Here is a 23,693-nt window from a genome sequence, read left to right as displayed (position 1 = left end):
TGGATTTCCGTGGTGCATTGTGAGACACTCACTGAAATGAAGAAATGAAGGGGAAAGATACAAATGATGTGTTATGACAAGAACCGAGCAAACGTCAAAGGAGTTGGGTATTTCAAAATTTTGTTTTATTAACAATGCATCCCTTTGATAGGATTGTATGCTTCTTTAGGTCATCAATGCCCCCAAAACATACTGTACACATTATACAGGGGAAACCACGATTCAGGCAAAAAAGAAAAAAAAAATCCTTTTAAATTATAATACAGTCTTGAGGAAAAAATATAAATAACTTTTTTCTTCTCTGGTTGAGCTCACTCTATGGTACAGACATATAATAAATAGATCGGATCTGACATCATTCAGCTGATCTATGAATCATCTCTCTATGAGTCCATTTGTGTAGCAGCATTATAGCAAAAACAAGCCAATGGAAACAGATATCCCCATTTCCCTGGAAACCTTTTACAAATCCTTAAATCAACGCCCCCCTCCACATCTCAGCCAATGACAGACAGTGATATTGCATTGTGATAACAATTCAGGGATAATTATATTCCTGCAATGTGATGGCAGCATGTAATGGCAACCTATCTTTAAAAAGTATTACAAGTGACTGAAAGACATCTGTAAGGTGGCATTACAACTTTGCCATGCTATTTGCACATGCAGTGAAAGTGAAGCACAGAGGTAAGAAGGCAAAAAATGGGCAGCTGCTGGGCCAAAGCAAAGACGGGCTCTGGAAAAGTCTATGTGCAGAGTTTGGTACTACGTCACGGTCATAAGTGTCATTCTACAGAATGAAGAGCAGATAAATGATACAACCTTTTCAAGGATCAAACCCCCTCCTGAGAATTCCTAAAACCACAAGCTTACTAATAATGCAATGGCTGAAGAAAAAACATTTAAGGTCCTATGCAAGTAAAGGATGGCATCTAGCTAAAATGACATGCTGTTTTCCACATGTACTGTGTGAGGGGTGGTGCATATAGTGCTTAAGAAAATACAACACTAATGATGTCTGATTGTCTGATATATAAGACATAGAAAAGGAATTGGCTGTCAGAGCTGATAAGAGGCTAGAGGTCGTAGGAAGCGGTGAAGCGCGAGAAGCACAGCACAAATCTGGCTATAACAGATTGCAGGTTGGGGGTGGGATATGAACCAGGAAGGCTCCACATAGTTTAAAAACAGCAGGACCCTCTGTAGTGTTTTATTTCGTAAGGGATAAAGAACATGGGGTCCAGGGAATCACTGGGTAGACACAACAACATGCCTTAATCGTTTCATTACAGAAAACACCACCTCTGGAAAGAGATAAAATGTTAATATAATTTCTTTTTTTTAAAAACACAGCGTGAGTCTTTGTCTTAATGATCCAGCTTGTCCTTAAGCATATGTTGATGTATTATTGAGTGTTGCTCAAGATTGCCAACCCATTTGAAAACAGTATTTGGTTAAACTGCTCCCCCTTTTTCCTTGAAAATAGTCTGAAACAGCATTAGGCGTGCTGGGTTAAATTTTTGTGAACAGACATTGATATCCTTTGTTTCCAGCTCTCACTTGCTAGAGGAAATGTGAGTGATGACCACCTCCCCTTCATCCTTGGCCATGCTACTCTGTTTAGAGCAACAGAAATGTGCCAAATATGTCCCCTCCTTGCAGCCTTATCTTTCTGTCAGTCTCATGCTCTCCCGGGTTTGTAGGTTCGGTAGGACAGGGGCTGTGCAGACAACACAAGGGAGAGGATGATCAGGATTCTGCAGGAGGGTCCACATCCTCTTCAGCAGGTTTTGGTGGCTTTGTCAGGATTGCCTCTGCTTCCTCATACATCTGGAAAAGAAGAAAAGGCATAATGCATGAGATGATTGGCACAAACAGCTTCAAACAAGGACTGGTGAGGAAAAGCAGAAGCCAAGAGTGATCCCTTACTGGCATGAAGTGCACATCCTGGAAGAGTTCCTGTATGAAGCGTCTGGAGGCCAGGCGAAACATACAGTGAGCTAGGAGGTGAGAAACCTCGGAGTACAGGCAGATGTCATCAAACGCGTAGGGAAACTTCTCCTTTATGCTGAGGGAGGACAGATTAAACAAGTCTGTAATAATCGGCCACAACCATTCTATTCAGCGGTACACATATACGCGCATGTATTTTTGTGAGAAAGTGGAGAGAGCTTTACGTCAGTAGTCCTGTCTCATGGCCTTTGGTTCCTACAGAGGAGCTGAGGTTGATGATGAGGCGGAGCACCTCCTTCCTCAGCAGAACCCGGCAGGCAGGGGTGTCTTCAGGTATTGCCTTGCCACCTGAAGGACACACAACCCAGACTGTAACTATCTGAGGCCTCACTACTTTACACACACTTCACATGGCACTGCTGTTTCATTCAGAGGTTCAGGGATATGTTAGGAAGCACAAAAGCAGTAAAACATATAGCTAGACAGTCATTTCTTATTTCAACTTTAACTTGATAAACATATCACTTTTAAAACACAGTTACAAAGTGTTTCACATAATAGTAAATAGACATAAAAGAAGAATAAAAATACATTACCAGAAGTTAAGACAGATAACCAATGCATCCTAATAAAAATCAAAATAAAAACAAGGCTGAAAATATATAAAATAGCCAGCTTATAGAAGCAGAGCTGCAGATTCAGCAGATCTGATAGACTGAAGAGGATGGGTCCAAAGTGTGGAGGTTACAACTGCAAAATACAGTCAAGAAAAAACACTGAAAACAAACAGATCCCTGCAGGGTGTGTATATCTGTGGTCTTACCTATGACTATGTCACTTGGGGTGGGGGTGCTGCAGACTGAGCCTTGTGAGACAGCAGCGTCGCTGCAGCCTGACACACCAGAGAACTTGGACTGAGGCATCACCTCCAGACGATGGCCACTCTGGCCTCCCCATGAAGGAAAGTCAACATAGTCTGGCAAAGGGAAGGTCGTTAAACTCTACATGGAGGCTGAATTAATGTCTGTGCACTGGGGGTAACCGTATGTGTGCCTGCTTACCTGTCCGAGGGTGTGTGCTGTTGATCTGTGGTTGTGTCGGGTAACCAAGCACAATGGCTCCCACACAGTAGAGGCAGTTGTCTTCAGTGTGATCCTGCAGCCCGGTCTCCTCTGAACCCAGGGCGTGGTTCTGGCTGTCCCCTCGACTGGCAATCAGCTCAGAGATACTGAACTGCTGCTTCAGCACTGGGACAGGGGGCCGATCACCTACAGAGGCATCGATAAAGTGTCACTGCACACACCCACACCTATCTGTAATCTTCCGCTCAACCTATCTCTCTTTCCATTTCCAAATCTTATCTCGAATCTCTTCCTCCTAACCTCAAAGCAGCAGGACTTTTGCTTCATAACCTCTCTCTTCAAAGATACATGTCATTAACTGTTAAAGTTTGTGTTGCCAAAGTTGACTTTACCATCTCCATCGCCAAAGAGGAAGCGTTTCCTCTCATCGGAGGGCGGGCTGATCCTCTGTTGAAAGTAGGGTGTATCTCTGATGTGGAACATCTCATTGATGTCCAAGGGCAGCGCAAGGCCAATGTAGTCATCATTGCATCCAAAGGTGGCACTAGAGACCATTGAGCGCACTGAGGAGCAGCGATGCAGGGTGCTCTGGTTAATGGGACTGAGAAGCTCCTCTTTATCCAGTGAGGCAAAGCTCAAAGCCTTTAGAAACCTAGGGAGGGCAAGAGGAGAGGTGTGTGAGAGGATCCGGGGGGAGAGACTGGGAGTGAAAAGGAACACAGGGAACAAAGCAGAAAATGTTGGGTAATGGATACAGAACAAGACTTATTGACCAGAGAGTGAGAAGGAAGATGGGAAGACACAGAAAAAGACTAACACAAAGGACTCTAAAGCCATACGGAGCAAGCAGCAGCTAACAGGTCACAAAGTCATAGGAACTGCATCTACCCAAAATTTTATACAACTGCAATGTATAATGCAAGGTGTATTATGCATTTTTTTTAAAGGTGCACAGTGCAAATTGAGGTGAGGACCATTCAGACTCAACTGACTTGGATTAAACACTTATCAGTGAGTCCCCATGATGTAGAGTCGCCACTTCGTCGCCAGTCGTCAGTTGAGCCTAAACGGTTCTCACTTAAATGCAATTTCATGTAGTCTACCTTTAAAACACCAACATACCAAAGGTTCTGTGCCTACAGCCCTAAACAGAGAATATACATACCTTGTGTATAAATTCAAATGGACGCAGGAGAGGTTCATACAAAGGATCTAACAGAAATTCATAGCTTTCAGAGGAGGGAACCAGCAGCATTTGGTCTTTCTAGATGGGGATGGATCACTCACACTAAGGATCTACATGACTGAAAGCAACACCACCAACACCAATGTAGGCATAGAGCTGCCACTAAAGTATGAGGTCATCTGCGCCTGGCAAACACCAGCACTAGTAGCTACATCTCTAATGAGGAGGACACTGGCTGGTCCACCCACCGCGGGAGGAGAGTTCTGGACAGCCTGCGGTACGGACTTATGTTGCTTGGATCGGTACAGGTAACCCTCCTATCAGTTAACCTCATCGACATGGTAGAGTGTGCAGGAGACACACTGTCAGACCTTTCACTTCTGAGGGAGAGAAACAACAAAACCTTAACCTGGCAGACATCTGCTGAAGCTGCAGCACCACATCCAGGCCACCTCTCACTACGACGAATGATCATCTGTCGTTTTATTTATGAAGTAACAGACAGCGATGGTGACAAATAAATTGAGGAAGCATGACCACCATGCAAGAAATGGTAAACTCAGTTGCAACTACGTATGGTTCCTTCTGTATGGTTTGTGCAGCACTGGCTGATTTACCTGCGAGGTGTCAGCCTGGAGTCCAAGCTGCCAGTCTTCATAGTGATGGTGTCAGTGAAGAGCACGTCTTTAGCAGGTGATGCCAATGCTTCGCTGTGAGACAAAGACGGATGTATCCTCTGCTGCTGTAGCCTCTTCAGTGTAGCATAGCCCAGTGCATCTCGTGGACTGGTGTACATGAAGCTACAGTCTGCTAAGCTCTTGATGGTAGTGACTGAGGGGGATTTGAGAGACTGAGCTCTACGAGGGAGAGTGTGAGAGGAGCCGGGTGGTACCAGAGAGACAGAGTTGGATTTGGAGGCAGACATGTGGTTGGTGTGAGCCTGTGGAGTGAGGGAGGAGAGTGTTTTGACAGTCTTGGCTGACACCACCGTGTTGAGGCTCACACAGTCAGAGGAGTCCGGTTCGGGTTCAGGATGGTCAGGGTTTCCCACAGTCTCCCTGGAGGGGCTGGAACTCATGGAGCTGATGCCGCTGGTTGTGGTGTCCGTGTTAAAGCTCTGACTGCGGCTTTTAAACTGAGTCCCTCCGCCACCTCCGCCGCCCCCTCCCACACCACCTCCACCAGAGGAGGGGCCACCGTCCCCTCCCGCGAGACGTTCTCGGCTGCTCTGCTCCCTCTCTCGGCTGGGGGGCTCCACAGCCCCATGTCCTCCTGGACCCCCGAGACCCAGACCCCCGGAGCCTCCTGACACCAGCACCAGACCTGAGCCTCCTCCCCTGGCCAGCCTACCATCCACAAGGTGCTCCTCGGAGCCCCCTCTGGTCCCTACAAAGGAAGTCTCCAGGCTGACAGTGGGACTCTTCGGCATTCCTCTGCCATTGAACACAGGGGTGAAGACGTCCCCCTGGCTTGTGCAGTAAACAGACGGCTCTGTCACTGTCCTGTTTCGCCTCATACCCCCCGTCTTGAGTTCAGTAGGGGTGCGGGAGCCCGATGGTGTCTTGGGGTCGCTGGTGGAGCGCAGTTTCTTGCTAGGGAGAGACAGGGAGTTGAGGAAGCGGTTGCGTACGAAACGTGAGGAGGCCAGGATGGTGAAAGGGCTGCGGTCCTTGACAGGTTTGGCGCGTAGATAGAGGGAGGGCTCGTCTGATTGGTCCAGAACCTCACACTTGTCATCATCCAGGATGTACATGTCTGAGAGCACAAGGAATATATCAGTAATGTGTGCACAAGATACACTTGAACTGCTTGATGTCCCACCACAATTATCATATCATAGATTAAACATTATGGGGATAGATGAAAAGTCTCAAAATTTCTTATCAGTCATTACAGATAAACAGAGAAGACAATGAGGCTGTTAATTAAAATGCATGTTGTGTATTTTTCTTCAGTTGCTGGGTTAAGAAGAACAACATATCATATGCAACAGTGGCTTGGCATAAAACAAACAAACAAACAAAAAACAACTAAAAATACCATGCTCCTGTTAGAGTGGAAAGTAAGAAAAATAAATACTTTTTAAAATTCTGTTATGACTGAGTTTTTCTAATCATAATCACTAATCACACGTCCTTACTTGGTTGGGACTCGCTCTCGCTGTTGTGGCGGGAACTGGTGGATTCGGAGTTCAGACTGAGTGTGCTCGGTACTGAGGAAAGCTCAGAGGTCAACTGGGTGTCAACCTCTTCGGGAGTGACAGGCCACAGCGTCCTGCGACTGTGTCTGACTGCATCCCAGCCATACTGCTTCAACACCTCACACCCTTGCTTGGTCTTTGAGATCACACCAAGCACATACACACATGTCCTGGAGATGTGAAAGAATAGTGAGTAAAAATAATAAATGTACAGCTTTCCTAGACATTTTTTCAAAGATGTTACAGGTCTCATCTTTTCACCAAGTTGTTTATTGCTCTGTACCAGCAGGTTAGGTTGACAGTGAACATTTGATTTTTTATTTATTTATTTTTTAATTTTCATATTCTCTGAACTTTGCAGTTTCAGTCATCATGGGAAAGGAAAATTTCAATGCAATCATAGAAAGGAAACTAGGTTGGCTTTCACACCTTCCCTGTTTGGACCGTTTCATTCAGACCATGGTGCATTTAACTCAATAGTTGTCTTCATTTTGAGGAACAAGAACAAGCATTAGGTGAACCTTGAGCAAGCTGTACCATACAGAATTTAGAGTAAATAGTTATGATATATTTGCCTGCCTATGTACATGAGATCATGTAAACACCCAAACCTTCCAAGAACTCCAAGAATGTGTTAGTTAAATCACTTTTTGCCAAGGCTCCACCAGTTCAGGCCCTTTTTACATCAAGTTTGTGTCCTGGCCATTTATGTGATCATGTGTGGTGGACCACCCTGAGTTCTTTAACTCATCGCCATCAACACTACATGAAGACAACGGGAGCCTTGTGAGAGTTAAATCCAACATTTCTGTCAAAAAGCACACTTTTTTATTTACTTTCAGTTTCAACCAGTGGCTGTCAACTAACACTGGCACAGCAGGAGCTACCATTAGCTGTGTGTGTAAGAATGTGTGCAGGTCATGTCTTTGTACTGATGACACCATCTTGTGGCCAAAATTGCATGCAGCACCTTTTTTTAACAAGGTGAAGTCATTCAGTGTCACGCCAAAAAGTGAAACATTGTACATCAAAAAAGGGATTTGGTCCGGTTCAAAGTGTACTACAGTATGGTCTGTTATAAGTGAGAACATAATCTGACTGAACTAAAGGAAGAGAAACAAAACACAGGACATTGTGTACTGTGGTTTGAAATATAGGTGTGAAAGCACCCGAAAACGAACGCAAATCAAATTTCAAAGAACAGGCCAACAAGACAATTCATTGTTGCTGAGAAGATCTCAGTTAAAATCCTGCTCCAATAAAATTTTGTGGGGCACCTTAACTCTGCCTGAGTAAACATCTTGGTGATAGATCAAGCTTGGCCATCTCACGTAAATCCAAAAGATCAAGGAATCCTACAAGTTCCCACATTGGAGCACTCGGAGCACAGCAATGCTGTTAAGTAGCCAGGGTAGCCAAATTGGTGCTCAATTAGTTTAAGTAAACATTCTCCAAGAGTTTTCACAGTGTGATATTGCTCTTCAAGATCAGCATTCAGGAGTGTAGTGTGTGTGTGGATATACAGGTGTACAGCTTACCCTCGTACAGACAGCACCTCACAGTGCTGAGCCAACGCCAGGATGTCAGGAATGACATTCTCCTCCTGCAGGAGATTCAGACCCCAGTTTGAGGAGCCAATGTTACCCTGCACGGACAAAAGCAGACACAATTAGATACAACCCTTCAGAAGTGCTCTTACAGTGACACAGTGACCGTGATTTGACAGAGAAACAAACTGACAGAAACTGTTACAAACCAAGGCCCAAAGAGCAGCCTTCAGCTGTTTAATGCCCTCCCAGGTGTCCAGCATCGGGGAGCGAACAGTGTAGCTGAGGTCAGGAACCACACTCTGGAAAAAGAAAAAGACACATAAGGAGGAATCTGGAAAGCAGGAAATGAAAAGGGACAAAGAATAGATGGTGCTGTAAAAACATGGACAAAGGCAATTACTTGAGCCTCCAGTAGATGGCAGCCTGTCTTATCATGGACAAGTTGACCATACAAGTGCACAGGGAGATAGACATTTGGTCTTTGTAACCTAGAGAACAACAAACAGTGGAGATGTCAGAAACACAGACTGCAGGATATCCTATGGCTCTCCAGCTGATGATCAACTATTTATATATAAAAGCCAAAGAGGCTCCTCCCACCTTTGGTTGCTGCGTCTAACGTAGTTGTCTCCATCAACAGGTTTGCGGTAAGTTGTTAGTGCTTCATTGAGCTGCTCCTCTATCAGATCCACATACTTAAGGTTGTATTCCTGCAATCCAAAAGACGTTTAAGTTGCAGACCTCTTTTAGAGGCATGGTCCCATTATAAACAAGAAGCTACGTAAGTAAAATGGGCAAGAGCAAATTTTGCTGCTTGATAGTATGCCCTACCTTCTGCCATTTGTCCAACTGTTTGCTGACATAACCCCTCTCATTGAGGTAGGAGAAACCCTTAGGAATGGACAGGAACCTAAACAGTGGAGACAGGATTTACAAGTGATTCTAACACATTTAGGATAATTATAAGGCATGTAAATGCTTCCAGGCAGCTTTGCATTGCATAGAAGAATTGAAAACACTGAGTCATGTGTGGAGAGCTATGTCTGGAAAGCTGTGCACCAACCTGAGGAGCAGCAGGAGGCCTTTGTCTCCCAAGTGGGACAGAGCTGGTTTGAGTTGGATAAGAGCGTGGAGGTTGGCCTGTGGACCGACACAACAAACCAGGTCAGACAGCAGGAAGACACGACACCAAACACCATCATCACTGGAAAGCAAACCACTTCCATAGCTGACATGATTTCTATTCTCCCTCTTTCAAATATCCGCTCACATCATTCAGGTTTACTAGCGATCTGCTCAAGAAAAAAAATGCTTTAGTTGTACATTAACTAATAAGGAGCTTCATTAAAGCACCTCGTTTAAGTGCACCTCAACAGTCGTTGTTGATGGAGTGATAGTTTCTCCCATTCCCAAACCTTATTGTCACTGGTCACTGACATAATTCTAAATGATGTGTGTGTTTCCCAGCAGTCACCTTGTCCTCACAAGCTTCGTCCAAGATGTCCAGCGCCTCCATGGACACAGCCTTGCTGTGGTCATGAAGCTGAGTGACGAGCAGCTCCATGCCCCAGCTACTGAAAAACTCCACACCTGCACGCAGCAGCACACGGAGGTGCTTGGTGGCATACAGCCGGCATGTCTGCAGGTCGAGAGGAATCGTGGGAGAAGGAGGGAAAATTGTTAAAGTGGAAAGTGCAGACATTGGAACTATAAAATGTTGCAGAGTGATTTCACTAAGGTAATTAAAATGATATTCACTATTTGCAGCAGCTCAACTACATTCCACTTTTCATACTGTTTTTAGTTTACAGTATTTTGTCATTTTCTGATGTGGTAAACTACTACTACAGATATTTTTAGCAATAAAGGGAAAGTGCATTTCTTCTATTATATGTACGGTCTGTATTATTTTTTAATAAATGCATCTGTCTTCATTTTTTCATCCCCTTGCCTCCCCATTCTCCCTTTTGTTCTGACTGTTGTGATGGAAAACAATGTACTCAGTTTCCAACCTGTTCCACTGTAACAAAAAAAAAAAAGCAACTCATTGCCTAAAGTCATGTCATTCTGTATTAGATGACAGTGCAATGCGATATGATGTTTTGTTGTTGTTCTTTTACCTAGTATATTGCGCTGCTTTTCTGAGTAAAATAACCAAGTGAAACCAAGTTTTCAAACCAGTCCCTGCAACACTAGAAATGAAATAGAAACAACAGAAGCATTTTTGTATTTGTGTGCATGTGTATAGCGGACAAAGTAACTGTCTCACATCAGTAGCAGCAGTGAGGATCTTGGAGAGGATGACTCTGGCCAGGCCGTCTCTGCTGTAGTCCAGTGTGGAAACAGCCAGCTTCAGCACAGCATCCTGGTTCTTCACTGAGCACAGGTTCAGCAGGCTGCACACATGGAGACAAAGGCAATTCAAGCCACGAGTAGGGAAAACTCAGCAGTGTAGTGTGGGAGAACCAAAGCTAGCTCAAGTGTGCCTGTTGTCACTGTTTATTCTCTACTGAATCCATCTGTACGTGCTTAGAGGAGAGCTCACTAGTAAATCAACTGTAGTAAATCAACTGAAACAAACACTTCTAACTGTCTCACCCTATATGACCTAACGATGAACAAATGCTGTGAGGTTTTCCTGTAAACTCACCACTGAAACAGGCCGCATTTCTCCAGCAGTTTGACCCCATGTGGGTGGGCTGAGAGTGTCCCCAGGAAGAGGAAGTAGTGTTGGCTGAGTGTGGTGAGCAGGCCGTTACTCTGAAGACAGCGTTCAGGCTTCAACCCTGAGGATGAGGACAGCCACGACACCATGTCCCGCACCAGGTCCTCCAGGTAACCCTGCCCATCCTGCTGACGGAGCCAAAGGGGGGGTGGGGGCAGGGAGGACAGATGAGACAAGGTGGGTTACAAAATGTCAAAAGGACCACCCAAACTGTGAATTTGTGCAACTTCATTCTTCACCAACCTCATCAGACTCCATGAGGAACTCAACAAACTGACAGCCCACCACAGTGAGCTGTCTGGCCTTGGGGTGGTCCAGCTCCAGCGCTGCATACAGCTTACTGCTGGGCTTGTAAAAATACAGCAACCTCCGCACAAACCTGCATCACAGAGACGAACATAAGCAAGTGATAAAAGTTAGATCACAGAGAACTAAAACAATAAAAAAAACAAAACAGGTTTAGACATGACGGGGTCTTACTTGTGCATCTGTTCATCTTTGTTGTTCCTGAGGTTTACATTGGGCCACTGCAGGGAAAAAACAACAACATTTAGAAAAACATTTAAACATTAGAATGAAAAAAGACAACTGGCATGGTGTGACACATCTGTGTCGTGTGTGTGTGTGTGTGTGTCTGAGACATGGAGTGAAATCTGTAGTGTTAAATGAGAAGAGTCTCACCTTGAGGATGGTGGCGATGAGCAGCCAGTTCCAGTCCAGGTTCTGCTTGTGGTTGAGAATGTGACTGTCTCTCAGGTTCATCATCAGTGCGTCCTCTGTGTCCTAAACACAAACACACACACACACACACACACACACAATATATATAAACTCTGATAACATAAAAAATGTATAGTTCTGGTCCTAGGTTCTGACTGGATGAGTCAGGCTCAGAGCCAATGGAGAACACACATGGGATTGTTAATTTAAATATTACAGCATTTGTGATGGCAATTTAACTTTATATTCTTATAGATTAGGCTTAAATAGATAGATTAGACAGATTAAAATAACACCTTTACTGAACATCTGAGTTCTATCTTTAAATACAATGATGAGTTACAGATGTTTTTATGAGAGCAACAGCAACTTGCGGCTGTGACTTATGTAAATTTAGAAAAGCTCAGTAGGTTTTAACCCTACAACTTTATGTCATGTCAGACGCTGTTCTCAAATCACTGCAGACTGCGGCCTCTCAGGGCTTATTGCTCAAATTCACATTTACACATTCCTGCATTTTAACTACCCCGAGATGTTTTTCGAGTACAAAGTGTGCTTCAACTTCACGTCTACAATCTGAAAAGCATGCTCACCTTGATGACATAGATGTCCCGGTGTGCACGAGAGTGCGAATCTCTGCGGTTGTGTGACGACACAGACTTGCGGATGATGTGGTCCAGGTAAAGGCTGTAAGGTTTCGATCCCCGTTTCTTCTTCTCATGGAAACGCTTCAGGTGGTTGACTGCCGCACTCGCCCGACTAGAACATACACAAGAGACATGGGGGATGTTTATGTGTGCTCAAGTGCGTGTGAAATTTGTACCCTTTGACAGTTTAAGTGTACAGAAGTGCTGAAGGTACGCAGTGGATTTTTTTTTTTTTTTTTACTGGAGGAATTCTCTTTGCAAATCTTAACATATATTCAGTTCTCTTGCAAAAAGATAACTAACATTCTTTTAAAACTTAACAGAGCACTATTGATAAAAGGACCACAAAACGTTTACGAGGAAAAATAGATTTAACACAAACCCAAACCCCAAATCCCAACAATAGATTGCGGGTGAACAAATAGGTTTGGCAAGCGAAGGTACTGCCAGGGACAACACAAACGTGATTGATTGTGCATGTTGTGTGTGTGTGTGTGTGTGTGTGTGTGTGTGTGTGTGTGTGTGTGTGTGTGTGTGTGTGCGCGCTCACAGTCGTTTCTCCTGGGGAATGTCAAAAGAGGCTGCCATGTTGATGAGGGTGGGAAGGCAGTGCAGGTGGTGACTGTGGGAATGAGGAAGGATGGTGTTTGCCTAAACAAAAGAAAGGTGGGTAGAAGAAAAGCCAGAGAGATATTAATTGAGCATTACAGTAACAATAACTCAATGTGACAGTATGTTCAAAATATAACACAGCTACATTGCCCCTCTTCTGTATTACCATGTGTAGTAGTTCTCCCAAGAGGATTGTGGCTCTGACAGCGAGCTGGTCATCACTGCTGGTCACCACTTCAACAAGACCCTATAATGACAAAAGTTAGAGAAAGAGAGAGAGAGAGGCTTCCTTAATAGCAACATTTGCAAATTAAGGCTGTGCACACATGCAATGCAAAATGTGGCAAAATCACCAGATAGGTCTTGGTGACAAAATCAAGCCAAATTGTTTTTGCCCGTTTACACATTCAGTAACATGCATCAAAGTGGTCATCAGGCATTTTTTGTCACTTCTTACACTCCTGCAAAGTTTGTTGAACAATAAAATCTGTGGAAAAACAGTTAAATAGTGCTGTCTAGAAAACACATTAGATCCATGTTATTCCTGTGCAACGGCTCACCTCTAAGAGCCCACTGGTGATGAAAGCAGAGAGGACCAGTGCCAGGTAGTTATCCATCAGATCAGGCCTGACAAACCAGAAAAAAGAAGTTTTATTTAATGTCACCTGTAAAGGTTAAGCTGCCATTTGTGGTTGGCAGTGAAATCTAAATTTTTCTCATATTATCTCTCACCTGGACCGCGCCCGATGTGGCAGGATGACTTTGGCCTCAGCAGCAACGAACCCATCTGACAGTCTCCAGCTGTCCTGGAACCTGCTGGGGTCTGAAGTAGACCGGAGGGGAATATAACATACATGAGCAAAAGATTTTCCAAGTTTAATCAGGACCACAAAGTTTGAGGGCAAATTTCTGAGTGTGTTTTTCCGTTACACTCATGCAAGACCAAAGAGACAAACTACAGATATTTGTTAAATCATCATTATTTTCTTTGGCCCGGTGAAATACTGTAAATGTAAAAAGACCAAAGTAATAATGCAAAAATGTAGAAAAAAACATTTGAAGACTGAACAGCTGTTTCCTTACCAACGCTAAGAAGAGCTTCTGTAAAGTCTTGAGTTGCAATGGGCAGAGGAAGCCGGAATATCTCATATAACACCTCCAACAAGCCTTTCTGCAGGGCAAATCATATTACAAGAGTCAGATACATACAAGACTGACACAGTACAAATGACGTTAACCAGCCCTCAACAACTCCTATACTCCAGTGTCTTCAAAAGATAAAAATTTGGTGCATAGGTTTTTAGGACTATCAGGCTGAAAGCAAGAGGTGCACTGATACGGACTGCTGGGTAGCTAGCAACAAAGCAGCTGTTGATATGCTGCCATATAAAACCAAACCAAAAACACACTGTGGGGATGAACAGGATTTTGTTTTCTTTTTTAGTTTATTTTTGTTTGTTTGTCGGGAGGGAAGGGTTTTGTTCACTGTTTTGCTTCATACAGTTAAACTCTCACAGCATTACAGCCAGCCCTCCACTGTTGGAGAAATAGGGACGCAGAGCCTTTTTATGAAGTTTTTTGGGGCATTTTTTGCTTTATTAGACTGTCACAGTGCAAAGACATAGGAAAGACAAGTCAGAGAGAGGAGATCACATTCAGCAAAGGGCCAGGGCTGCTACAGCTAACTTAGCCTCAGTAGTGCACGGTGCATGCTCTACACTGTGAGCCACCCAGAGCCCTCACAACCATTCAGTTTCAACACTTGGGTTTTCCCCATGGGTCCAGGCATGTGAGATGGTGACCTTTTGGTCATAAGCACGCCTCTCTAGCCTTTGAGCTAGTACCAACTATTAGACTACACAACGCTCCCAATGCTTGAGAGAAGGCCCGGTTACTCTGAAACCACAGGAATCAGTGTGACAATATCTGCAAGTGTCTCTGCTTTGATTTGTCTGTCTCATGGCTGCCTTAGGATTTTACTACATTGTATCTAACCGGAAACTGACCAAAAATAGGGGAGAGCCTGTTTGGCACTGCTGTCAAATGAGTCACTACTGAGGAAGTCCATTTTGGTCTAATTTGGGCCACCTCATTTGGATTTAAAAAAAAATGCAGGTCAAAATTTCAACATGGCTTGACTGAATCACTGCCCTGCTGCGTGTTATGGGAGTATTTCACAGTGGTTACCATACAAATTAGCAGAACCACTCAAGCTCAAAAAAAATGGCTGGTTCAATGAAAGACCGCAATCCTGCTGGCTGGAGCAACACTTCAGTCAACTACACGAAAGGTCTTGCTTGCTAATCTTGCGCCCATAAATTACACAGTGTTTTTAAATCCACACACTTCCTTAGTTGGTGAGAAGACTGCTTTTTTATACCCAGTCTAACAGCCATATTTGGTATGCAGCTGTTTCAGTACTCACCCTAACTTCCATATTTGGTATGCAAAGTAAGCCAATTAAAGATTGGATTCCAGAATTTCCAGCCTTGCATAGGTTGATAATCCCTGGATAAAGAAAGAGGCAAAGAGGACAGTAAACTCATGACTCCACAAAAAAAATAAACTATTTATCCACAGTTATCAGTTAGAAAATACGGCAATGAGTACTGTGTAAAAATCAGAGTATTGGACCCTTACCAGACCAGGAACGAAAAGCTGCTACTATGGCCATTCGACTGGACAAGAAACGGGCCTCTCGGTCTTCCCTGAAAACACACACACACACACACATATATATACAGGCACTATCACACAGGATACAAACCGTTCGGTCCACAAGCATAATAATAATCTATATATAGTACTTTTCAAAATAGTTATAAAGCATTTATACAAAAAAAATATAAATTATCAGTGACAACTAAAAGCAAGCAAAACAAGTCACAAAGCAAAAGATAAAAGGGAAAAGCTCCTAAGGCAGGTCATTTTGAAGTCTAGGAGCCCTGATGGCAGGGGCCATATCACAAAAACACCACACAAACCCCACGACGCATGACGTTACCAATATAGGAACACAGCAAACAGTAAACAGAAGGAAATGTCAGAACACTATCTTTTTGTTTCCACTGTAACACTGACACTCTTCTTTACCCCTCGCACACTCACTTAAGTTGCCCTTCAGCCGTGTCTGCGTTGTGGCGGTAGTGAAAATCTGTGAAAGGCGCAAGGATTTGCTGGAGGACAGAACATACACACAGACACACAAACACAATCACAGAAACACACACAACAGATGGATGAGTACAAAACACAATCAACAACAAAATACATTTTAAACCAAATTTGCAGCTCTTCGCCAGTTCTTGAAAATGAAGTGGAAACGTTTTCAAATTCATATACACCTTCTAACAATAATCAGCCTGCTACAGATATATTAGCTCCTTGCTGTTGTTATTAATGTGATGATGCCTCTGTTCCAGGTATCTGTTTACAGACAGGATGTGTTGGAGGGAGAGGGACTTTATACGACTGATGTAACCGATCACTGTAAGCTCCATGGGAAAGAGACGGGCAACCTACTGCTAATCCTGACTGGAATGACTCCCAGCTCGCTGGCTCACTTGTGAACAATAGCCTCCCCCTGTTCGTATCAGTTTGGCTGTGTGTCTATGTGCGTGCGTACCTCTAGTTCGACGTCAGTTCGCACGTACTGACGGGTACGTGGGTGGTTGAGGAGATGGAGGATTGTGGTGATCAGAGCTTCGTTGATGCGGCTCAGCTGACAGTCAATCACACTCTTCAGGATGGTGCTGAGCCCGCCCCTTTTGGCCACCACCTCTGGGTTCTTCAGGGCTGTAGGGGCGTGGGGGGGGGGGGGGGGGGGGGGGTGACATGTCAGTGACAACAAAATGTAAGAAAAAAATCCACATTTCTCAATATCATAATAAGCACGCTATTATACAGTGTATTTCTGGGTAGTGACATCACTACTTCCCTCTGAGCTCCTTAAAGTGCTGTTATGTGTGCAGAAGTGTAAGGTTTTCAGGTTATTTTTAGCTTAATTTCCCTTGTCATTTTACTGATTACCATTTTGCACCATGCTGCGTTCTGACATTTGGGTTCATAATGTGATTCTGCTCATCATCTTGATTTTTTTTTTTTTTTGTTTGTTTTTTTCCAAGTTGGAATGCTTTTTCATGTTTTCCTCCTTGGGATTAAAAAAAATCTCATCTGCACACTTATTAATTTGAATCTTCTTTGTGTTTTCTTAACCACCAGGATTCTTTCTTTCTTTCTTTTTTTTTTTTTTACCTCGCTTGATGTGATGTTTTATTAAGGTGCAAATAACCTAAAATGATTCATCTTCATCTTCTTTCATGCTCTCGGTAATGTGCAAAATAAACAAAAACTAAAATATTTGGATCAACATGTACATCTCTTCCTTATCAACCCAGACACACACCTAACTCGCAGATGATGGCAATGGCCGCACGGACCATGCGGTCTCTCTCCTGTAGCCCATCCGTCCCCACAGCAATGAGAGAATTGGCAATGGAGGTGGGGAAAAGCATCGCATTGACCGTGATAATCTAGAGAGGGAGAGGGGAGAGGGGACACAAAAATGAGTCATCAAACGAGTCTGAACAATTTACAGCAGCAAAACACTGATCAGCACTGAGGTGTAGACAACTCAGAGGATCTATTTTCAAATGCAAAGTATTTTCACATTCTCCAAAAAATTATAAATTATAAACTCAGTAATAATAGAAACATAGGTTTATTGTAGAGGCTGTCCTATATGACATGGAACATACAGTGGGATTATATTACTGCCTGTATGGCCAGTGGTCATTTCCTGAAACTAGACCCTGTCTCTAAGTGTGCGTGTGTGTGTGTGTCTGTGTGAAGAACGTTTACAGTAAACTACAGAAAGAGCTATAAATACCCTAACCCGCAGACTCATGCGAGCCATCCACACAGTGACACCAGCGTTGCTAACCAAGTGATCATTCTGGTATGTCGACACAAGACTGAACAGTGAGAGCAGAGGCCAACTTCCTCTAGCAACAGGGCAGTGTCTCTTCGAATCAATTAAAGCAGAATTCCCACCCTCTGTCTATATCGCCACTATAGCCCACATGGAAAAACAGGAGCAAAGGTGCAGGGGAACAGAGAAAAATGTCATTTTATCTTACCTTTCTGACTAGTCTCAGAGCCTGCGTCCTTTCTCCCTCATTGCTCTGCTGGATGTCAATGCACCTGAGCCAGCACACAGAGAATAATTAGTCATGTTCGTTTCATGCAGGGACTCTTCATTTAACCATCAACAGACAGCTAAAGAAAACAAACATGACTGGAGATTAACTTTTCAAAAGAGCTGAGAAATATATTACACTCACCTGGATATCAAGTAGTCCACCTGTAGTCTAAGGACCTTCTGCAGCACGCTGGTGTCTCTGATGAGGTAGCGCAGCGCCCGCAACCCTGCAGCACGCACTTCCTTCGCCTCATTAAGTAGAGCTAGCCGCAGGCTGGGGGTGCAAATCACACACTGAGATCAGCCCAAAACACACCACTACTTACAGCAGGGGTCATCAACTACTACATTTGTCCAAGGGCCAGAATTTTTCCAAGCAGAAACCGTGGGGGCTGATCTTTAAAAATAAATGAATAAATAAAATTTTAATATATATATATATATATATATATATATATATTAATCAACTTTAACTGGTTGTGATTCTACTATGCAGTGTCCTGATTGGTGGAAAGCATTGTCCCCATGCTTGCATGAAGATGCATTCCATTCATAAAAGCCGTGTATTTGTTTCAGTTTCATCTGTCCTCGGCTGCTGCCTTGAAGTGCACAACCAACAAAGCAGGGGCGCCGGGGGCAAATGTATCCCATGAGCTGCTCCTGTTAGGTAGGCCGGTTCATGCTCTCTGACTTACAGCTTCAGCTGGTTATTATTTTCTTAGCCCAGTATTTAGATATTAAGAAACTATTGTCATTTACTTTCTCCTTTTTCCTAAGCACTACCATTGGTTAAATTTCTGCCACCCTTTACTCATAAACTCATTGCATTAATGTTCCTAATTCAACACTCTTTACTCACGCAGCATGACTCAAAACATTCTCACCTGGCTGCATAATAAAACAGATGATTCTGCAAATCTACCACTTTATGAAAATATATATGGTGCATCATCATCTATTGCCAGTTGCTGACACTTACCATATGATGATTTCTTCGTATGTAAACCCAAACTTTTCCTCACGGTGGCCGATGCTGCATAGCAGCTGCAATGCAGAAAGACAGATTATGATAAAAATGATCTGACACACTCTGGCAACACAAAAACACCGCTCTGATACTGAATATATCCGAGGTCAAACATCTAGAGGGATTTCTGTCCTAGAACACATTATGATATCACTGGAACTGTGTTCACATGTAGAACATGAAGGACCACTCCTTTAAAATATAACCTTCTGAATGGGCTTTTATTGCTTTCATATTATAAAAACTGGCAATTTCAACAGGCCCAGGGCTCTGCTCCTTGGTAAACCACAGAGCAGGGTATAAGGGAAGTTGGAGCAGGATGGCATGGATGGACAGAGGCACGGTGAGGAGGGGGTTGTTTGGGACCAGCAGTGATGTCAGAACCCAAGCAGGCAGGAGAAGGGGGGAGAAGGAGAGGGGCGAGGGGGGCATGTGACACTCTCCAGGGGGATTAGGTCACCCTCTCTGTCCTGGAATCCTTATAAGGTGCTGGTGGCCTGGTGGACGTACACACACAGACACGCTCACACACGTCACAGATATTACCCTCCTGTCAGTTGTAAATAGGAGAGTCAGGTGTACCAACTACAGACGCAGTGTGGGATTAGACCCGGCCTTCAGCCTGCTGCCTTGTTTTCTGAAAGCCAAAACACACCGGCTACATTGCCACCAATATTGTGTCAAAATGTATCGGCAAAAAACAGTCACCAGAGGCTTGAGGCGGCTGGCCTCTCAGTAGTAAATGACAAATGTCTGACGAGGAATCTGCGCTCTGGAAAGAGTCAGCCAATCATCAAAATGTTTTCTGTTTTTTTCTTTAAAGTCTTCATGTAATGACCTCAGATGACTTCTACTTCCTGTAAACAGAGTATCTTAAATGGTGACATCATCCTGCACTAGTGGGTGTGAATTGAAATTGAACTGAAAAAACCTTCACAAAACTTCATACATCCTCTCTCATCCAACTGTTACTTCAAACAAAATTGTGTCCCAAACTGATATCCAATTGGTTTGCGCTTGTGATCTTTCCCTGCATTATGTCCCGCCCAAACATGCTTTTCCTGCAGGAACCTCATGAAGTCAAGAAAGTAAGAGTCATGATTTCATGGGGTCTTTAAATTTACCTTCAATTAGTTTCAGTTTAAAATGCATACTGTGTTTTCAATATGATTTAGTGACATAATGCCAATTTGTTCAAGGAACTAGACAGTAGCTGGTTATTTACTAGTGGTAGCAATTTGTACTGTCAACAAAATTTTCCAGAGTTGGGACCAGTGCTCGAAATAAAGTAGATGACAAAATGTGCAACACCGCAACAGAGAGATAGAGAAAAAACTAAATATCACGATGCCTTTGACTGAGTGCCTAAATATCAATATCATGACGTTTCATGAGATATTTACACACAAGTAACAGATTTTTGATAAAGAATCATTAGTAATATGGACTTGATGGCCAAGCAGGTGGAGGCAAATGATAAAACAGCTGCAACAGTCTAATATATTCAGAGGATTGCATGCCTTTGCTGTAATGTAGTTTTTAAAACCAGGAATACACAACAATTATGCCACACCACCTTATCCTCTGTCACAATATCAATAACATCAGTACATGGCCAAGCTCTAATTCAGACCTATTTACTGTTTTGTTGCCCCAAAAATTCAAGACCATCACTTGTCAATGGGTAAGTAAATAAAATGCAAATGAGGATCTCTTGAAGAAGCAAGCAGGTCTACAACACACCACTTGCCCTGATAGTGTAGTTTTCAAACATGCACAAAATGGTGCAAACTTAGAGTCATGTAAACTTTGAGGGAAAGAAAGGGAAAGAGAAATTCCATAACTAAAAAGTGTTTTATGTTCATAAGAACAACAATAGCCAGACATCGGAAATCTCAGGTTTCAAAGTCAGGGTGCTGCTCTTGACGCACATTAGGTCAGAGTGCTTTCCCATCCCTAGAGCTCCTGTTACATTCACTGTCAGCATCACAATGACAGGCACAGCTAGGCCTGCTGGCAGCAACACCCAAGAGGAGAGGACCAAGGAGAGGTCAGTGGCTACGCTACAGAGGGAGGGGAACACAGCCAAGTCAATCTATACAGATCTCTAAACAGTGAGTCAGTCGCTACATGACAGGCTGCAACTCTGTAACCACAGCTTTAATAACACCATACTTACTGCTGGTTTCAGGGAAACAGCCAGCTAGCAGCTTATTAATTCATACTGCTGCCGACATTTCCCTGACAGACTCCAAACAAGCCTCGAAATGAGTTAGTGAACTACAAGGCTTTACTGTCCTCCCGCTCCTCTTTTTCATCTGCACTGACCCGAGGAACAAAAGAAAAGCAGAAGTAAAAGTGTCATGATTTGACAGCAGTACCTTTATTAAGTTGTTCAGGTGGCCCAGTTTCCGCATGTTACTGACTCCATGTGGTTTTGCCACATTTTGAAGGATTTCGCGGAAGTTGTCAGATGGCTCTGTCGGAAGAAACAAACGGAAATATAATGTAACCAACACGCGTATTAAGCTATATTGCCATAATACCGGTCAATGAACCATAACTGACACGTTGCAGGGAAGAAATTGCTTTAGCTGCTCAGACAAATTTAATGTGTACAGTAAAAACAAGCTCTGGATGGTAATATTTAACAGGGATGAGCTTTTTTGTTTTCCATTACTTTCCAATACTGAGATTACAGTAATGTTAAATGTTAAAAGAAAGTGTGAATTCTTAGGGGAAGGTATTCTCTCGGTAGCAATCAGTGCCAGGCGCAATGCCTAGTCTAAGAGGAAAACAACTGGAGATATTTTAATAGAAAAGTGAATGCTGCAGAGACTAAGACTGCACTTACTTCAAAGGTGGCAGAGAATTTTTTTTACTTAATCAAATGATATGGAAAACTGGATTAATCTTAGAATTTGGATAAATTGGATTTTGTGTCATAGAAGAATAGACTTTAACACAAACTGAAAATAAACAAATTTACTTGTCTTGTCATTCAATTGTTAAATAAACATGTAATTTAAATATAATTTCCTTGCAATTAGCATATTAGAATAAATAAATTACTAGTGATACACAAACTCCAGCCATATCTAGTGTTATATATTTCCTAAATGTATCAACGACATATGTTGGCCAAAGGTCAGCTAATCAGTCTGAGCTGGGAGGGATACAATCTGTGGTCATATTCTCCAGCAAATGAACTCGAGCCGGGGTATAGCCCACATACAGATAAAATAACAAAGAAATTCTACCTATTTAATATTGTAAACATAAAATTTTTGGCTTGATATGAAGGGGTGCCATCAGATTTTACAGCAGCTGCCAGATTCAGTTAAGGCAGGCTGAGCTCCTCGAGCTCCTCAAACTCCAGCATGGCTTAGCCTTCAATTGTAAAGATGCCTGACGTCTAGTGCAACTAATGCATTTGGTACTAATGCTACTGAATTATACCATACAGGCTAACATGGCTATGAAGTGCAAATCCCAACTGGCTGAACCAATATTCTGGACATTTCCCATCCAAAATCAAGATAAAACAGAGCCCAAACGTCAGCAGATGCAGTTATATTATCTGTAGTCTCTCTTATAATCCAGTGGTCCTGAATCTTGATCCTAATAAAACAGAATAGAGGAGGTTTGGGGTAGATGATAATCTACTAGCCTACAATTAGATGGCTAAAACTTAAGAAAAAAAAGGGAAAAGAAAAAGGGAAAAAAAAACAACCTCAGGCCTTTATGCGGCAGGAGCTGGCACTGACACCAGCTGTTGTAAGGTTGAGTAAACAAACTGGTATGCAGTGATGCTGCTGCTGCTGGGGCTCATCTTGTTGATGTGCCACCAGGGTTTAAGCCAAACTAAAGGGTGCGCACCGCGGCTATCTCGGTGCGATTCAGCTAGCAGCCAGAAACCCCATATCCTAACACAGCCAGAAATGACCAATATGTGACTACTACACTTATGGCTGGTTGGCTAAATAACAGGCTATCTTGCCCACTCACCAATCAAAACAACAGAGCGTCGTCATGGCTGGTTAGCTGTGGCAGCTAGCTAGCGCTAACTTAGCTAGTTAGTTAGCTCGCAAACGCCTATTATTATGCTCCGCTTGCGATGTTATTAGACAAAACAGGCGAGGCGAAACCGAGGAGATGACAATGACAGCGGCCGGGGGACCGCACCGACTGAATACATTTTCACCTCACAGGGGCCACTGTTTGTAGGAATGGTACTCATCCATTTTGAACAATAATCGCTTTCACTGTGATGTGATGAAGCCTCTGCTTACCTCTGGTCAGATCGAGCGGTACGTTCTCTTCCCCGCTGTCATTCCGACCTGTCAAAAACACACACCGCGCACGTCGTGAGGCCACACACCAAGCTCACCACACGCTTCACAAAATCTTTCCTTACATTATCCCCATAATGTACACGAGGCTGGGGCGAGTTTTTCACGCTTACCTCGCATCCGAAGACTTCGGATAGGACGGCCGCGGAAGCTGGCCGCCATGTTTCCAGGAACATACACAACACCGGAAACTTCGTGAGTTCTCGCGAGAAAACAGGGAAAAGGGGTCGCCGACATTCAGAGAGCTCTCAGTGTACAGATCTTAGATCAGCCTGATCCCTCTTAATCCCCCTCTAATCCTTCAGGGGATAAAAGCACAAATCTGACCTGACGACAGCAGTATGCTACATGGATAGTACACGGTCACAGTCAGAGACTCAACAAAACTTAAACGGGACGCGAAAGTACATTTATTTAATCATGCATGCATTTATTGAAC

The 23,693-nt window shown here is 43.4% G+C and overlaps 1 protein-coding gene across 3 annotated transcripts; it reads right to left on the bottom strand.

The window, feature by feature from the left end:
• Positions 1-103: 103 nt before the first annotated feature.
• LOC115365042 (rapamycin-insensitive companion of mTOR-like) lies at positions 104-23,433 on the bottom strand. 3 transcript variants are annotated; one of them, XM_030059754.1, is made up of 38 exons: positions 23,368-23,433; positions 23,195-23,242; positions 21,284-21,381; positions 18,855-18,919; positions 18,018-18,149; positions 17,814-17,877; positions 17,081-17,207; positions 16,301-16,470; positions 15,784-15,851; positions 15,316-15,383; positions 15,101-15,183; positions 13,759-13,846; positions 13,408-13,498; positions 13,236-13,302; positions 12,842-12,922; positions 12,614-12,714; positions 12,010-12,175; positions 11,378-11,479; positions 11,177-11,223; positions 10,940-11,075; positions 10,622-10,824; positions 10,241-10,367; positions 9,446-9,610; positions 9,035-9,111; positions 8,803-8,881; positions 8,572-8,681; positions 8,372-8,459; positions 8,178-8,270; positions 7,960-8,066; positions 6,362-6,591; positions 4,839-5,976; positions 4,470-4,601; positions 3,428-3,687; positions 3,015-3,221; positions 2,777-2,929; positions 2,178-2,301; positions 1,930-2,068; positions 104-1,830 (listed from the first exon to the last, which is right to left on the bottom strand). In XM_030059754.1, the coding sequence occupies exons 1-38, from the start codon at positions 23,414-23,416 to the stop codon at positions 1,750-1,752; spliced, it is 5,364 nt and encodes a 1,787-aa protein (XP_029915614.1). In that variant the 5' UTR covers positions 23,417-23,433; the 3' UTR covers positions 104-1,749. The 3 variants fall into 3 exon arrangements, with proteins under 3 accessions (XP_029915614.1, XP_029915615.1, XP_029915616.1); XM_030059755.1 differs by having other exon boundaries at positions 10,622-10,821; XM_030059756.1 differs by lacking the exon at positions 4,470-4,601 and having other exon boundaries at positions 10,622-10,821.
• Between the last annotated feature and the right edge of the window lie 260 nt (positions 23,434-23,693).

This window comes from Myripristis murdjan, chromosome 9, assembly GCF_902150065.1.
Source record: "Myripristis murdjan chromosome 9, fMyrMur1.1, whole genome shotgun sequence".
Classification (NCBI taxonomy): Eukaryota; Metazoa; Chordata; class Actinopteri; order Holocentriformes; family Holocentridae; genus Myripristis; species Myripristis murdjan.
The sequence above is the reverse complement of the archived record's forward strand: the minus strand, read 5'-3'. Positions and strand labels throughout refer to the sequence as shown.